This window comes from Salmo salar, chromosome ssa19 (assembly GCF_905237065.1).
Source record: "Salmo salar chromosome ssa19, Ssal_v3.1, whole genome shotgun sequence".
Lineage (NCBI taxonomy): Eukaryota > Metazoa > Chordata > Actinopteri > Salmoniformes > Salmonidae > Salmo > Salmo salar.
The window spans coordinates 41,522,312-41,539,151 of record NC_059460.1 but is presented as its reverse complement, the minus strand read 5'-3'; the positions used below and the strand labels follow the sequence as shown (position 1 = coordinate 41,539,151).

Genomic DNA, 16,840 nt, shown 5'->3' with positions numbered 1-16,840 from the left:
GGTTCTACTTAGAACATTTTAGTGGTGAAAGAGTTCTATTTAGAACCTTTTAGTGGTGAAAGGGTTCTACTTAGAACCTTTTATTGGTGAAAGGGTTCTACTTAGAACCTTTTAGTGGTGAAAGGGTTCTACTTAGAACATTTTAGTGGTGAAAGAGTTCTACTTAGAACCTTTTAGTGGTGAAAGGGTTCTACTTAGAACCTTTTAGTGGTGAAAGGGTTCCACGTAGAACCTTGTATTAGTAAAAGGGTTCCACTTGAAACAAAAAAAAATAGTTATTTTCAGCCGAAGAACCCTTTTAGGTTCTAGAGAGCAGCTTTCTCTCTAAGAGTATACTACTGCTTTATAGAGTTAATCAATTCCTTCATTCTATATGATTCTGAATAGATTATGACAAAGGAATGATCATAGTACTCAAAAGATCATCAGGTGTCACTTTCTTTTGTCCTTTAATCTCAATAACCTCCTCCATTCTACCTCATCTCTTTCTTCCATCTTCCTCCCCTCTCTCTCCCTCCTTTATCTCCTCTCCTCTCTCCCTCCTTTATCTCCTCTCCTCTTCCTCTCCTCCTCTCCTCTACAGGGGGATGAGATGAAGAAGATAGGTATACAGCCCATCCCTATGATGGACAGAGATAAGAAGAAAGAGGTTCCTCAGGGGCAGGTAAGAACTACACACACACACATACACACACACACACACACACACACACACACACACACACACACACACACACACACACACACACACACTAAGAAGAACATTACCTGGTCTGTGTCTCATTCTGGCAAGATGTTCCCTTCCCTCTGCCCTTGTTCCCTTCCCTCTGCCCTTGTTCCCTCCTCTCTACTGGATTCTCCTTCTCTGTTTTTCTAGGTGGGGTTCTACAATGCTGTTGCGCTCCCATGTTATACTACCTTATCTGAGCTCTTCCCCCCTTCCAGCCCTCTTCTAGAAGCCTGCAAGTGAGTTACATACTGTACAATACACACACCATATATTACATGGACTACACACACCGTATATTACATGGACTACACACACCGTATATTACATGAACTACGCACCATATATTACATGGACTACACACACCGTATATTACATGGACTACGCACCATATATTACATGGACTACACACACCATATATTACATGGACTACACACACCGTATATTACATGGACTACACACACCGTATATTACATGAACTACGCACCATATATTACATGGACTACGCACCATATATTACATGGACTACACACACCGTATATTACATGGACTACGCACCATATATTACATGGACTACGCACCATATATTACATGGACTACACACACCATATATTACATGGACTACACACACCATATATTACATGGACTACACACACCATATATTACATGGACTACGCACCATATATTACATGGACTACACACACCATATATTACATGGACTACACACCATATATTACATGGACTACGCACCATATATTACATGGACTACACACACCATATATTACATGGACTACACACACCATATATTACATGGACTACGCACCATATATTACATGGACTCCACACCATATATTACATGGACTACACACACCATATATTACATGGACTACGCACCATATATTACATGGACTACGCACCATATATTACATGGACTACACACCATATATTACATGGACTACGCACCATATATTACATGGACTCCACACCATATATTACATGGACTACACACACCATATATTACATGGACTACACACACCGTATATTACATGGACTACACACACCGTATATTACATGGACTACGCACCATATATTACATGGACTACACACCATATATTACATGGACTACACACACCATATATTACATGGACTACACACATCATATATTACATGGACTACACACCATATATTACATGGACTACGCACACATTATATTACATGGACTACACACACCATATATTACATGGACTACACACACCGTATATATTACAAGGACTACACACACCATATATTATATGGACTACACACACCATATATTACATGGACTACACACACCATATATTACATGGACTACACACACCGTATATTACATGGACTACACACACCATATATTACATGGACTACACACCATATATTACATGGACTACACACACCGTATATTACATGGACTACACACACCATATATTACATGGACTACACACACCATATATTACATGGACTACACACACCGTATATTACATGGACTACACACCATATATTACATGGACTACACACACCGTATATTACATGGACTACACACATCATATATTACATGGACTACACACACCATATATTACATGGACTACACACACCATATATTACATGGACTACACACACCGTATATTACATGGACTACACACACCGTATATTACATGGACTACACACCATATATTACATGGACTACACACACCGTATATTACATGGACTACACACATCATATATTACATGGACTACACACACCATATATTACATGGACTACACACACCATATATTACATGGACTACACACACATTATATTACATGGACTACACACACCATATATTACATGGACTACACACACCGTATATTACAAGGACTACACACACCATATATTATATGGACTACACACACCATATATTACATGGACTACACACACCATATATTACATGGACTACACACACCGTATATTACATGGACTACACACACCATATATTACATGGACTACACACCATATATTACATGGACTACACACACCGTATATTACATGGACTACACACACCATATATTACATGGACTACACACACCATATATTACATGGACTACACACACCGTATATTACATGGACTACACACCATATATTACATGGACTACACACACCGTATATTACATGGACTACACACATCATATATTACATGGACTACACACACCATATATTACATGGACTACACACACCATATATTACATGGACTACACACACCGTATATTACATGGACTACACACATCATATATTACATGGACTACACACACATCATATACAGTTGAAGTCAGAAGTTTACCTACACTTAGGTTGGAGTCATTAAAACTCGTTTTTCAACCACTCCACAAATTTCTTGTTAACAAACTATAGTTTTGGCAAGTCGGTTAGGACATCTACTTTGTGCATAAACACAAGTCATTTTTCCAACAATTGTTTACAGACAGATTATTTCACTTATAATTGACTGTATCACAATTCCAGTGGGTCAGAAGTTTACATACACTAAGTTGACTGTGCCTTTAAACAGCTTGGAAAATTCCAGAAAATGATGCCATGGCTTTAGAAGCTTCTGATAGGCTAATTGATGTCATTTGAGTCAATTGGTGGTGTACCTGTGGATGTATTTCAAGGCCTACCTTCAAACTCAGCGCCTCTTTGCTTGACATCATGGGAAAATCAAAAGAAATCAGCCAAGACCTCAGAAAAAAAAATTGTCGACCTCCACAAATGTGGTTCATCCTTGGGAGCAATTTCCAAACACCTGAAGGTACCACGTTCATCTGTACAAACAATAGTACCAAGTATAAACACCATGGGACCACGCAGCCGTCATACCGCTCAGGATTGAGACGCGTTCTGTCTCCTAGAGATGAACGTACTTTGGTGCGAAAAGTGCAAATCAATCCCAGAACAACAGCAAAGGACCTTGTGAAGATGCTGGAGGAAACGGGTACAAAAGTATCTATATCCACAGTAAAACAAGTCCTATATCGACATAACCTGAAAGGCCGCTCAGCAAGGAAGAAGTCACTGCTCCAAAACTGCCAAATAAAAGCCAGACTGCGTTTTGCAACTGCACATGGGGACAGAGATTGTACTTTTTGGAGAAATGTCCTCTGGACTGATGAAACAAAAATAGAACTGTTTGGCCATAATAACCATCATTATGTTTGGAGGATAAAGGGGGAGGCTTGCAAGCCGAAGAACACCATCCCAACCATAAGGCATGGGGGTGGCAGCATCATGTTGTGGGGGAGCTTTGCTGCAGGAGGGACTGGTGCACTTCACAAAATAGATGGCATCATGAGGTTGGAAAATTATGTGGATATATTGAAGCAACATCTCAAGACATCAGTCAGGAAGTTAAAGCTTGGTCGCAAATGGGTCTTCCAAATGGACAATGACCCCAAGCATACTTCCAAAGTTTTGGCAAAATGGCTTAAGGACAGCAAAGTCAAGGTATTGGAGTGGCCATCACAAAGCCCTGACCTCAATCCTATAGAAAATATGTGGGCAGAACTGAAAAGCGTGTGCGAGCAAGGAGGCCTACAAACCTGACACAGTTACACCAGCTCTGTCAGGAGGAATGGGCCAAAATTCACCCAACTTATTATGGGAAGCTTGTGGAAGGCTACCCAAAACGTTTGACCCAAGTTAAACAATTTAAAGGCAATGCTATCAAATACTAACTGAGTGTATGTAAACTTCTGACCCACTGGGAATGTGATGAAAGAAATAAAAGCTGAAATATATTTTTCTCTGCTATTATTCTGACATTTCACATTCTTAAAATAAAGTGGTGATCCTAACTGACCTAAGACAGGGAATTTTTACTACGATTAAATGTCAGGAATTGTGAAAAACTGAGTTTAAATGTATTTGGCTAAGGTGTATGTAAACTTCTGACTTCAACTGTATATATACACACACACACACACACACACACACACACACACACACACACACACACACACACACACACAGAGATACACACACACACAAACATAAACACACACGCACAAACAGATATATACACACACACGCACACACTGAGAGATACACACACAAACAGATACACACACACAAACAGATATACACACACACACACACAAACAGATATATACACACACACGCACACACTCAGAGAGATACACACACACACACACACAAACAGATACACACTCGCACACACTCAGAGAGATACACACACACACAAACAGATATATACACACACACACACATACACACACACACACACAGAGATATATTTACACAAACACAGATAAACACACACACACACACAAACAGATACACACACAGAGAGATAGACACAATCTACTTCCCTTTACATTTCTATTGTAGTCATTTAACAGCTGCTTTTATCCAGAGTGGCATACAGCATTCAGATAGCTAGGTCAGACAACCACGTATAACAGTCACATTTAGTCCATTCATCTTCAGATAGCTAGGGACAATCAAGCAACAGCAAAGTCAGAGCTAGTAGTAAAAAGCCTTTTGGTATTCTGATTGTTTCCACAGGGAGAACCTTGGCCAGTGGGAGAAGATAGTAAATGGAGAGGAGGAGGACAGTGGAGTGAGAGGAGTGTGGGCTCCACCAGAGCCTGTTGATCCCAGGGTAGAGCCCAGCACTGAGGAACCATCTAACCCCGACTCAGGCCCTGTGAAGGTGGACAACTGACTGACGGTGAAGCCACTGCTCGCCCTCACTACTTTACAAGTCAATATGCCCTCAACACATCCCCTGCCATTAACAGGGACTACTTCCTGTCTGAACTGTTAGAGCCTCACTTCATGCTGAAACAGGAAGGAGGGGGACACATGCGTAGGGACTAGGGAAGGTGATTGGTGGATTTACAAACAAGGGGATTCTTTTCAGGACCACACAGTTACCTCATTGGGTGAGGGAGGTGAGGAGGTAACCCTGACAGTCTTCATTGCTCCGTAGACACACGGATGGACGGCTGGAGGACAGCGGGGTCTCGATCAATTAGGGCACGAAACGGAAACTAACGAGCCGAAACAGGGAGGAACTACCTGGACTTGTCCTTGAGGTGGGGACTCACCTGATCAACTCCACTGCTTGGGAACCAATTCATACCTGTCCAAACGGATCAGTATGTCTGTGGTGTTGTTTGGTTTGTTTTATGTTCCGGTCTTGTAATTTGCAGAGGCCTTAGTCTTTACACTCTAATCCTTTATAAAGGTCAGGAGGGTTGTGAAATCTTGACTGTTTTTTTTGTAGTTTCAGACTTTATGAATGTGTCTGAAATGCAGTGGCGGTTCTAGACCATTTAACTGGGGGGGCCAAGCTGGGGCCAGTTTTACTGTTAGAGGGGCCAGTTACATTAGACGTTATTGTTGTCATATCGTTTTCTTCACTGCATTGCAGGCATTAGCAGGCAACAGACCATGTTCATAATCATCATCGTTGCCACTGTCTAATAACGGATGTAAAAAAAAGAACGATAGCAAAAATTAGTTATGTAAAAATTATTTCATACTCCACATTTAGGGGGGCACAAGGGGGTCCAAAATTGTTGTCACAGGGGAACGGCCCCCCCCCCAGAACCGCTAGTGCTGAAATGGCACCCTAATCCACTACATAGTGCACAACTTTTGACCGGAGCAATATGGGCCCTGTTCAAAAGTAGTGCACTGTATTGGTACTGTTTGTTTGCCTGCAGTAGTAGGCTGACTGACTTATCGCAAGCAAAACTACATGGGAGGAGGTGGTTGTCTCTCTAAGAGAGACAGAAAGAATGTTTAGCATGTCGCAACAAATATTTCTAGAATGTTTTCTGTCACTTTGAGCAACAACAAAAAAAGTGTTTTTGCAGTACTTGAATGAAGACATCGAAAAAACATACATCCTAGTCTATTCTACTCAGAGACAGCGTCTTGGGTAAAGCACAGACAGACAAAGTTAGTGTGACCAACAGGGCTGAGTTAGATCATGTCAACATTTAGCTAGTCGTGTCACACGAGGGTCAGAATGTTCTATGCAGAAATAGCACCCAACACTCAGGCAGACCTGAGTTCAAATATTTTTTGAAATAATTTCAAATACTTCATCTGGGCTTGATTGAGTTTGCCTGGCACAATAAAACAAATCGAAGAGTTGCAACTGTAAATCCTGCCCATCTGGCAATATATGCAGGCTTAAGCAATTGCTAAAAGTATTTGAAAGATTTCCAATAGTATTTAAACCTACCAGGTCTGCATCTCGCCACCCCACTACTTGCCCCTGGTGTTGCCTTGGCTTAGAGAAACAGTCTTCTGACTACAAGCCAGCCTTTTGACTGCCTGGTTAACAGAACCCAGAACTTTGAGCAAACAGTCTTTTAGGTTCTAGAACCCAGAACCTTGGGCAATCAGTCTTTTAGGTTCTAGAACCCAGAATCTTGGGCAATCAGTCTTTTAGGTTCTAGAACCCAGAAACTTGGGCAATCAGTCTGTTTTTGAGCTCTAGTTGTAGACTGGTCCCAGATCTGTTTGTGCTGTCTTACCAAGTAGAACAGCTCCTAAGTCAAGTCCAATGGTACATCTATTCTCTGTACTGCTTTCATAGCACACCAAGGCGCAGGACAGACACGCACATTGCTACAACGTTGATTTAAAATGAATAGATATTGATTGATAGCCAGAACATTATGTCAAGACAGCAGGCATAAGGAATACTCTCTATAGGGTTGCACGTTTTCCTTAACTTTCCCCAAATTCCCGGTTTTCCAGAAATCCTGGTTGAAAGACTCTTGGAATAACGAGGGAATAAGAAGGAAATCCAGGAATCCTTCAACCAGGATTTCTGGAAAACCGGGGAATTTGGGGAAAGTTAACATGATTCATACATTTGAAAACAATGATTTTGTGAATAATACTATATACCTCAATTAATCTAATATTGACAGTAAATTGTCTTTGATATTTTCCTTACCATTTCCAGTTGTACTCATAAAACGTTTGAGATATATGTATGATAATCGGCCCGTAGCATTGTCACTTGCTTGTTCTATCCAAACGGTCTCCTTGCTCCCTGTGCGCCTCCGCCACATGTGCTGGAGCCCCTGATGTGCTGGAGCCCCTGATGTGCTGGAGCATGTCCATGTCACATAAACAACAAAAGCTGGTGAGTGCATTTCTGAGATGTAGGGCCTGCTCTCTCAGTGATTACATTTTGTGCTGATAATCGGCCCGTAGCATCCAAACGGTGCCGTCCCTTCCTCTCCACTGTCTCACCGTTTCATTTGGTGGTGGCACAGGCACCTGCTCAGTGCGCACCGTTCTGGCTTTTTTGCAGTTAGCCCTCGGGGGTGTAGGTTCAGGATGAGGCTTAGTCCTCGGGGGTGTAGGTTCAGGATGAGGCTTAGTCCTCTGAGGTGTAGGTTCAGGATGAGGCTTAGTCCTCGGGGGTGTAGGTTCAGGATGAGGCTTAGTCCTCGGGGGTGTAGGTTCAGGATGAGGCTTAGTCCTTGGAGGTGTAGGTTCAGGATGAGGCTTAGTCCTCGGGGGTGTAGGTTCAGTAAGAGGCTTAGTCCTCGGGGGTGTAGGTTCAGGATGAGGCTTAGTCCTCGGGGGTGTAGGTTCAGGATGAGGCTTAGTCCTTGGAGGTGTAGGTTCAGGATGAGGCTTAGTCCTCGGAGGTGTAGGTTTAGGATGAGGCTTAGTCCTCGGAGGTGTAGGTTCAGGATGAGGCTTAGTCCTCAGAGGTGTAGGTTCAGGATGAGGCTTAGTCCTCGGAGGTGTGGGTTCAGGCTGAGGCTCAGAATCAGAAGAATAATCATCAGAGATGTCATGATTCATTTCTTCCATCTGAGTCGTTTTCATTCAGATCTTGTAGCAGAGCTAACGCATCGTGTACATCCATTGGTCTTGGTCACACTCTCACTGTGTACTCCATGTAGGCCAGACTAGACTGATAAGACTGCTTGGATTTGGTGGACTGATAGAAGGTACATACATATAAAGCAGTACAATAGAATGGCCCTGTTCTTCATTCACCATTGGTTATGAGATAATTATGCATGGTTCGGTTCACTTCCCCTCGCGCACCAACTCACCCATTTTCCCCTATCATACTTTACTTCATTTATTTCATCTGTTGTTATACAGTTGAAGTCAGAAGTTTACGTACACCTTAGCCAAATACATTTAAACTCAGTTTTTCACAATTCCAGACATTTAATCCTAGTAAAAATTCCCTGTCTTAGGTCAGTTAGGATCACCACTTTATTTTAAGAATGTGAAATGTCAGAATAATAGTAGAGAGAATGATTTAATTTGAGCTTTTATTTCTTTCATCACGTTCCCAGTGGGTCAGAAGTTTACATACACTCAATTAGTATTTGGTAGCATTGCCTTTAAATTGTTTAACTTGGGTTAAACGTGTCGGGTAGCCTTTCACAAGCTTCCCATAATAAGTTGGGGGAATTTTGGCCCATTCCTCCTGACAGAGCTGGTGTAACTGGGTCAGGTTTGTAGGCCTCCTTGCTCGCACACGCTTTTTCAGTTCTGCCCACAAATTTTGTATATGGTTGAGGTCAGGGCTTTGTGATGGCCACTCCAGTACCTTGACTTTGTTGTCCTTATGCCATTTTGCCACAACTTTGGAAGTATGCTTGGGGTCATTGTCCATTTGGAAGACCCATTTGCGACCAAGCTTTAACTTCCTGACTGATGTCTTGAGATGTTGCTTCAATATATCCACATCATTTTCCAACCTCATAATGCCATCTATTTTGTGAAGTACTCCAGTCCCTCCTGCAGCAAAGCACCCCCACAACATGATGCTGCCACCCTCGTGCTTAACGGTTGGGATGGTGTTCTTCGGCTTGCAAGCAGTGGCTTCTTCCTTGCTGAGCGGCCTTTCAGGTTATGTCGATATAGGAATCGTTTTACTGTGAATATTGATACTTTTGTACCGGTTTCCTCCAGCATCTTCACAAGGTCCTTTGCTGTTCTTCTGGGATTGATTTGCACTTTTCGCACCAAAGTACGTTCACATCTAGGAGACAGAACGCGTCTCAATCCTGAGCAGTATGACGGCTGCGTGGTCCCATGGTGTTTATACTTGCGTATTATTGTTTGTACAGATGAACGTGGCACCTTCAGGCGTTTGGAAATTGCTCCCAAGGATGAACCAGACTTGTGGAGGTCGACAATTATTTTTTCTGAGGTCTTGATTTCTTTTGATTTTCCCATTATGTCAAGCAAAGAAGCACGGAGTTTGAAGATAGGCCTTGAAATACATCCACAGGTACACCTCCAATTGACTGAAATTATGTCAATTAGCCTACCAGAAGCTTCTAAAGCCATGACATCATTTTCTGGAATTTTCCAAGCTGTTTAAAAGTACAGTCAACTTAGTGTATGTAAACTTCTGACCCACTGGAATTGTGATACAGTCAATTATAAGTGAAATAATCTGTCTGTAAACAATTGTTGGAAAAATGACTTGTGTCATGCACAAAGTAGATGTCCTAACTGACTTCCCAAGCTATAGTTTGTTAACAAGAAATTTGTGGAGTGGTTGAAAAACTAGTTTTAATGACTCCAACCTAAGTGTAGGTAAACTTCCGACTTCAACTGTATGTGTGAAGTTAGATTTGGTACTGTTTAGGTTAAGTTTTGAGGCAATTATCGGTGTGATTATCAACTGGGCACGGCACCTTCCACTGAAGTAGCAGAGCAGGCCCTACTGTAGGGAGAATGAGGGGAGCAGGCCCTACTGTAGGGAGAAGGAGGGGAGCAGGCCCTACTGTAGGGAGAAGGAGGGGAGTAGGCCCTATTGTAGGGAGGAGGGAGCAGGCCCTACTGTAGGGAGAAGGAGGGGAGCAGGCACTACTGTAGGGAGAAGGAGGGGAGCAGGCCCTACTGTAGGGAGAAGGAGGGGAGCAGGCCCTACTGTAGGGAGAAGGAGGGGAGCAGGCCTTACTGGAGTGGAGCAGGCCCTATTGTAGGGAGGAGGGAGCAGGCCCTACTGTAGGGAGAAGGAGGGGAGCAGGTCCTACTGTAGGGAGAAGGAGGGGAGCAGGCCTTACTGGAGTGGAGCAGGCCCTATTGTAGGGAGGAGGGAGCAGGCCCTACTGTAGGGAGAAGGAGGGAAGCAGGTCCTACTGTAGGGAGAAGGAGGGGAGCAGGCCCTACTGTAGGGAGAAGGAGGGGAGCAGGCCCTACTGTAGGGAGGAGGGGAGCAGGCCCTACTGTAGGGAGAAGGAGGGGAGCAGGCCCTACTGTAGGGAGGAGGGAGCAGGCCCTACTGTAGGGAGAAGGAGGGGAGCAGGCCCTACTGTAGGGAGAAGGAGGGGAGCAGGCCCTACTGTAGGGAGGAGGGAGCAGGCCCTACTTTAGGGAGAAGGAGGGGAGCAGGACCTACTGTAGGGAGGATGGAGCAGGCACTACTGTAGGGAGAAGGAGGGGAGCAGGCCCTACTGTAGAGAGGAGGGAGCAGGCCCTACTGTAGGGAGAAGGAGGGGAGTAGGCCCTACTGTAGGGAGAAGGAGGGGAGCAGGCCCTACTGTAGGGAGAAGGAGGGGGAGCAGGCCCTACTGTAGGGGGAAGGAGGGAGCATGCCCTACTGTAGGGAGAAGGAGGGGATTAGGCCCTACTGTAGGGAGAAGGAGGGGAGCAGGCCCTACTGTAGGGGGAAGGAGGGGAGCAGGCCCTACTGTAGGGAGAAGGAGGGGAGCAGGCCCTACTGTAGGGAGAAGGAGGGGAGCAGTCCTACTGTAGGGAGAAGGAGGGGAGCAGGCCCTACTGTATGGAGAACGAGGGGAGCAGGCCTTACTGTAAGTAGGAGGGAGCAGGCACTACTGTTGGGAGAAGGACGGGAGCAGGCCCTACTGTATGGAGAAGGAGGGGAGCAGGCCCTACTGTAGGGAGAAGGAGGGGAGCAGGCCCTACTGTTGGGAGAAGGAGCGGAGCAGGCCCTACTGTAGGGAGAAGGAGGGGAGCAGGCCCTACTGTAGGGAGAAGGAGGGGAGCAGGCCCAACTGTTGCAAGATGGAGGGGAGCAGGCCCTACTTTTGGGAGAAGGAGCGGAGCAGGCACTACTGTTGGGAGAAGGAGGAGGGCAGGCCCTATTGTAGGGAGAAGGAGGGAGCAGGCCCTACTGTAGGGAGAAGGAGGGGAGCAGGCCCTACTGTAGGGGGAAGGATAGAGCAGGCCCTACTGTTGGGAGAAGGACGGGAGCAGGCCCCACTGTCGGGAGAAGGAGGGGAGCAGGCCCTACTGTTGGGATATGGAGCGGAGCAGGCCTTAATGTAGGGAGAAGGAGGGGAGCAGGCCTTACTGTTGGGAGAAGGAGGGGAGCAGGCCCTACTGTAGGGAGAAGGAGGGGAGCAGGGCCTACTGTAGGGAGAAGGAGGGGAGCAGGCCCTACTGTAGGGAGAAGGAGGGGAGAAGGCCCTACTGTTGGGAGAAGGAGCGGAGCAGGCACTACTGTTGGGAGAAGGAGGAGGGCAGGCCCTATTGTAGGGAGAAGGAGGGAGCAGGCCCTACTGTAGGGAGAAGGAGGTGAGTATGCCCTACTGTAGGGGGAAGGATAGAGCAGGCCCTACTGTAGGGAGAAGGAGGGGAGCAGGCCCTACTGTCGGGAGAAGGAGGGGAGCAGGCCCTACTGTTGGGATATGGAGCGGAGCAGCCCTTAATGTAGGGGGAAGGAGGGGAGCAGGCCCTACTGTAGGGAGAAGGAAGGGAGTAGGCCCTACTGTAGGGAGAAGGAGCGGAGCAGTCCATACTGTAGGGAGGAGGGAGCAGGCACTACTGTTGGGAGAAGGACGGGAGCAGGCCCTACTGTAGGGAGAAGGAGGGGAGCAGGCCCTACTGTAGGGAGAAGGAGGGGAGCAGGCCCTACTGTAGGGAGAAGGAGGGGAGCAGGCCCTACTGTAGGGAGAAGGAGGGGAGCAGGCCCTACTGTTGCGAGAAGGAGGGGAGCAGGCCCTACTGTTGGGAGAAGGAGGGGAGCAGGCCCTACTGTCGGGAGAAGGAGGGGAACAGGCCCTACTGTAGGGAGAAGGAGGGGAGCAGGCCCTACTGTAGGGAGAAGGAGGGTAGCAGGCCCTACTGTAGGGAGGAGGGAACAGGCCCTACTGTAGGGAGAAGGAGCGGAGCAGGCCCTACTGTAGGGAGAAGGAGGGGAGCAGGCCCTACTGTAGGGAGGAGGGAGCAGGCACTACTGTTGCAAGATGGAGGGGAGCAGGCCCTACTTTTGGGAGAAGGAGCGGAGCAGGCACTACTGTTGGGAGAAGGAGGAGGGCAGGCCCTATTGTAGGGAGAAGGAGGGAGCAGGCCCTACTGTAGGGAGAAGGAGGGGAGCAGGCCCTACTGTAGGGGGAAGGATAGAGCAGGCCCTACTGTAGGGAGAAGGAGGGGAGCAGGCCCTACTGTCGGGAGAAGGAGGGGAGCAGGGCCTACTGTTGGGATATGGAGCGGAGCAGGCCTTAATGTAGGGAGAAGGAGGGGAGCAGGCCTTACTGTTGGGAGAAGGAGGGGAGCAGGCCCTACTGTAGGGAGAAGGAGGGGAGCAGGGCCTACTGTAGGGAGAAGGAGGGGGAGCAGGCCCTACTGTAGGGAGAAGGAGGGGAGAAGGCCCTACTGTTGGGAGAAGGAGCGGAGCAGGCACTACTGTTGGGAGAAGGAGGAGGGCAGGCCCTATTGTAGGGAGAAGGAGGGAGCAGGCCCTACTGTAGGGAGAAGGAGGTGAGTATGCCCTACTGTAGGGGGAAGGATAGAGCAGGCCCTACTGTAGGGAGAAGGAGGGGAGCAGGCCCTACTGTCGGGAGAAGGAGGGGAGCAGGCCCTACTGTTGGGATATGGAGCGGAGCAGCCCTTAATGTAGGGGGAAGGAGGGGAGCAGGCACTACTGTAGGGAGAAGGAAGGGACTAGGCCCTACTGTAGGGAGAAGGAGCGGAGCAGGCCCTACTGTAAGGAGGAGGGAGCAGGCACTACTGTTGGGAGAAGGACGGGAGAAGGCCCTACTGTATGGAGAAGGAGGGGAGCAGGCCCTACTGTAGGGAGAAGGAGGGGAGCAGGCCCTACTGTAGGGAGAAGGAGGGGAGCAGGCCCTACTGTAGGGAGAAGGAGGGGAGCAGGCCCAACTGTTGCGAGAAGGAGGGGAGCAGGCCCTACTGTTGGGAGAAGGAGGGGAGCAGGCCCTACTGTCGGGAGAAGGAGGGGAACAGGCCCTACTGTAGGGAGAAGGAGGGGAGCAGGCCCTACTGTAGGGAGAAGGAGGGGTAGCAGGCCCTACTGTAGGGAGGAGGGAACAGGCCCTACTGTAGGGAGAAGGAGCGGAGCAGGCCCTACTGTAGGGAGAAGCAGGGGAGCAGGCCCTACTGTAGGGAGGAGGGAGCAGGCACTACTGTAGGGAGAAGGAAGGGAGCAGGCCCTACTGTAGGGAGAAGGAGCGGAGCAGGCCCTACTGTAAGGAGGAGGGAGCAGGCACTACTGTTGGGAGAAGGACGGGAGCAGGCCCTACTGTATGGAGAAGGAGGGGAGCAGGCCCTACTGTAGGGAGAAGGAGGGGAGCAGGCCCTACTGTTGGGAGAAGGAGCGGAGCAGGCCCTACTGTAGGGAGAAGGAGGGGAGCAGGCCCTACTGTAGGGAGAAGGAGGGGAGCAGGCCTTACTGTAAGGAGGAGGGAGCAGGCACTACTGTTGGGAGAAGGACGGGAGCAGGCCCTACTGTATGGAGAAGGAGGGGAGCAGGCCCTACTGTAGGGAGAAGGAGGGGAGCAGGCCCTACTGTTGGGAGAAGGAGCGGAGCAGGCCCTACTGTAGGGAGAAGGAGGGGAGCAGGCCCAACTGTAGGGAGAAGGAGGGGAGCAGGCCCAACTGTTGCAAGATGGAGGGGAGCAGGCCCTACTTTTGGGAGAAGGAGCGGAGCAGGCACTACTGTTGGGAGAAGGAGGAGGGCAGGCGCTATTGTAGGGAGAAGGAGGGAGCAGGCCCTAGTGTAGGGAGAAGGAGGGGAGCAGGCCCTACTGTAGGGGGAAGGATAGAGCAGGCCCTACTGTCGGGAGAAGGAGGGGAGCAGGCCCTACTGTCGGGAGAAGGAGGGGAGCAGGCCCTACTGTTGGGATATGGAGCGGAGCAGGCCTTAATGTAGGGAGAAGGAGGGAGCAGGCCTTACTGTTGGGAGAAGGAGGGGAGCAGGCCCTACTGTAGGGAGAAGGAGGGGAGCAGGGCCTACTATAGGGAGAAGGAGGGGAGCAGGCCCTACTGTAGGGAGAAGGAGGGGAGAAAGCCCTACTTTTGGGAGAAGGAGCGGAGCAGGCACTACTGTTGGGAGAAGGAGGAGGGCAGGCCCTATTGTAGGGAGAAGGAGGGAGCAGGCCCTACTGTAGGGAGAAGGAGGGGAGCATGCCCTACTGTAGGGGGAAGGATAGAGCAGGCCCTACTGTAGGGAGAAGGAGGGGAGCAGGCCCTACTGTCGGGAGAAGGAGGGGAGCAGGCCCTACTGTTGGGATATGGAGCGGAGCAGGGCCTACTATAGGGAGAAGGAGGGGAGCAGGCCCTACTGTAGGGAGAAGGAGGGGAGCAGGCCCTACTGAAGGGGAGAAGGAGCGGAGCAGGCCCTACTGTAGGGAGAAGGAGTGGAGCAGGCCCTACTGTAGGGAGAAGGAGTGGAGCAGGCCCTACTGTAGGGAGAAGGAGGGGAGCAGGCCCTACTGTAGGGAGAAGGAGTGGAGCAGGCCCTACTGTAGGGAGAAGGAGTGGAGCAGGCCCTACTGTAGGGAGAAGGAGGGGAGCAGGCCCTACTGTAGGGGGAAGGAGGGAGCATGCCCTACTGTAGGGAGAAGGAGGGGATTAGGCCCTACTGTAGGGAGAAGGAGGGGAGCAGGCCCTACTGTAGGGGAAGGAGGGAGCAGGCCCTACTGTAGGGAGAAGGAGGGGAGCAGGCCCTACTGTAGGGGGAAGGAGGGAGCATGCCCTACTGTAGGGAGAAGGAGGGGATTAGGCCCTACTGTAGGGAGAAGGAGGGGAGCAGGCCCTACTGTAGGGGGAAGGAGGGAGCAGGCCCTACTGTAGGGAGACGGAGGGGAGCAGGCCCTACTGTAGGGAGAAGGAGGGGAGCAGTCCTACTGTAGGGAGAAGGAGGGGAGCAGGCCCTACTGTATGGAGAACGAGGGGAGCAGGCCTTACTGTAAGTAGGAGGGAGCAGGCACTACTGTTGGGAGAAGGACGGGAGCAGGCCCTACTGTATGGAGAAGGAGGGGAGCAGGCCCTACTGTAGGGAGAAGGAGGGGAGCAGGCCCTACTGTTGGGAGAAGGAGCGGAGCAGGCCCTACTGTAGGGAGAAGGAGGGGAGCAGGCCCAACTGTAGGGAGAAGGAGGGGAGCAGGCCCAACTGTTGCAAGATGGAGGGGAGCAGGCCCTACTTTTGGGAGAAGGAGCGGAGCAGGCACTACTGTTGGGAGAAGGAGGAGGGCAGGCCCTATTGTAGGGAGAAGGAGGGAGCAGGCCCTACTGTAGGGAGAAGGAGGGGAGCAGGCCCTACTGTAGGGGGAAGGATAGAGCAGGCCCTACTGTAGGGAGAAGGAGGGGAGCAGGCCCTACTGTCGGGAGAAGGAGGGGAGCAGGGCCTACTGTTGGGATATGGAGCGGAGCAGGCCTTAATGTAGGGAGAAGGAGGGGAGCAGGCCTTACTGTTGGGAGAAGGAGGGAGCAGGCCCTACTGTAGGGAGAAGGAGGGGAGCAGGGCCTACTGTAGGGAGAAGGAGGGGAGCAGGCCCTACTGTAGGGAGAAGGAGGGAGAAGGCCCTACTGTTGGGAGAAGGAGCGGAGCAGGCACTACTGTTGGGAGAAGGAGGAGGGCAGGCCCTATTGTAGGGAGAAGGAGGGAGCAGGCCCTACTGTAGGGAGAAGGAGGTGAGTATGCCCTACTGTAGGGGGGAAGGATAGAGCAGGCCCTACTGTAGGGAGAAGGAGGGGAGCAGGCCCTACTGTCGGGAGAAGGAGGGGAGCAGGCCCTACTGTTGGGATATGGAGCGGAGCAGCCCTTAATGTAGGGGGGAAGGAGGGGAGCAGGCACTACTGTAGGG

General features: G+C 49.3%; 1 protein-coding gene across 7 annotated transcripts in view; it reads left to right on the top strand.

Annotated features, from left to right (window-relative positions):
• The window catches only part of pde10a (phosphodiesterase 10A), a 158,252-nt gene extending 151,586 nt beyond the window's left edge, over positions 1–6,666 (top strand). For all 7 annotated transcript variants that reach the window (XM_045702326.1, XM_045702323.1, XM_045702325.1 and 4 more), the window contains 3 exons: positions 584–664; positions 878–966; positions 5,319–6,666. In XM_045702326.1, coding sequence (XP_045558282.1) covers positions 584–664; positions 878–966; positions 5,319–5,478 — 330 coding nt within the window. In that variant the 3' untranslated portion in view covers positions 5,479–6,666. The remainder of the gene's footprint in view (positions 1–583; positions 665–877; positions 967–5,318) is intronic.
• Positions 6,667–16,840: the final 10,174 nt, after the last annotated feature.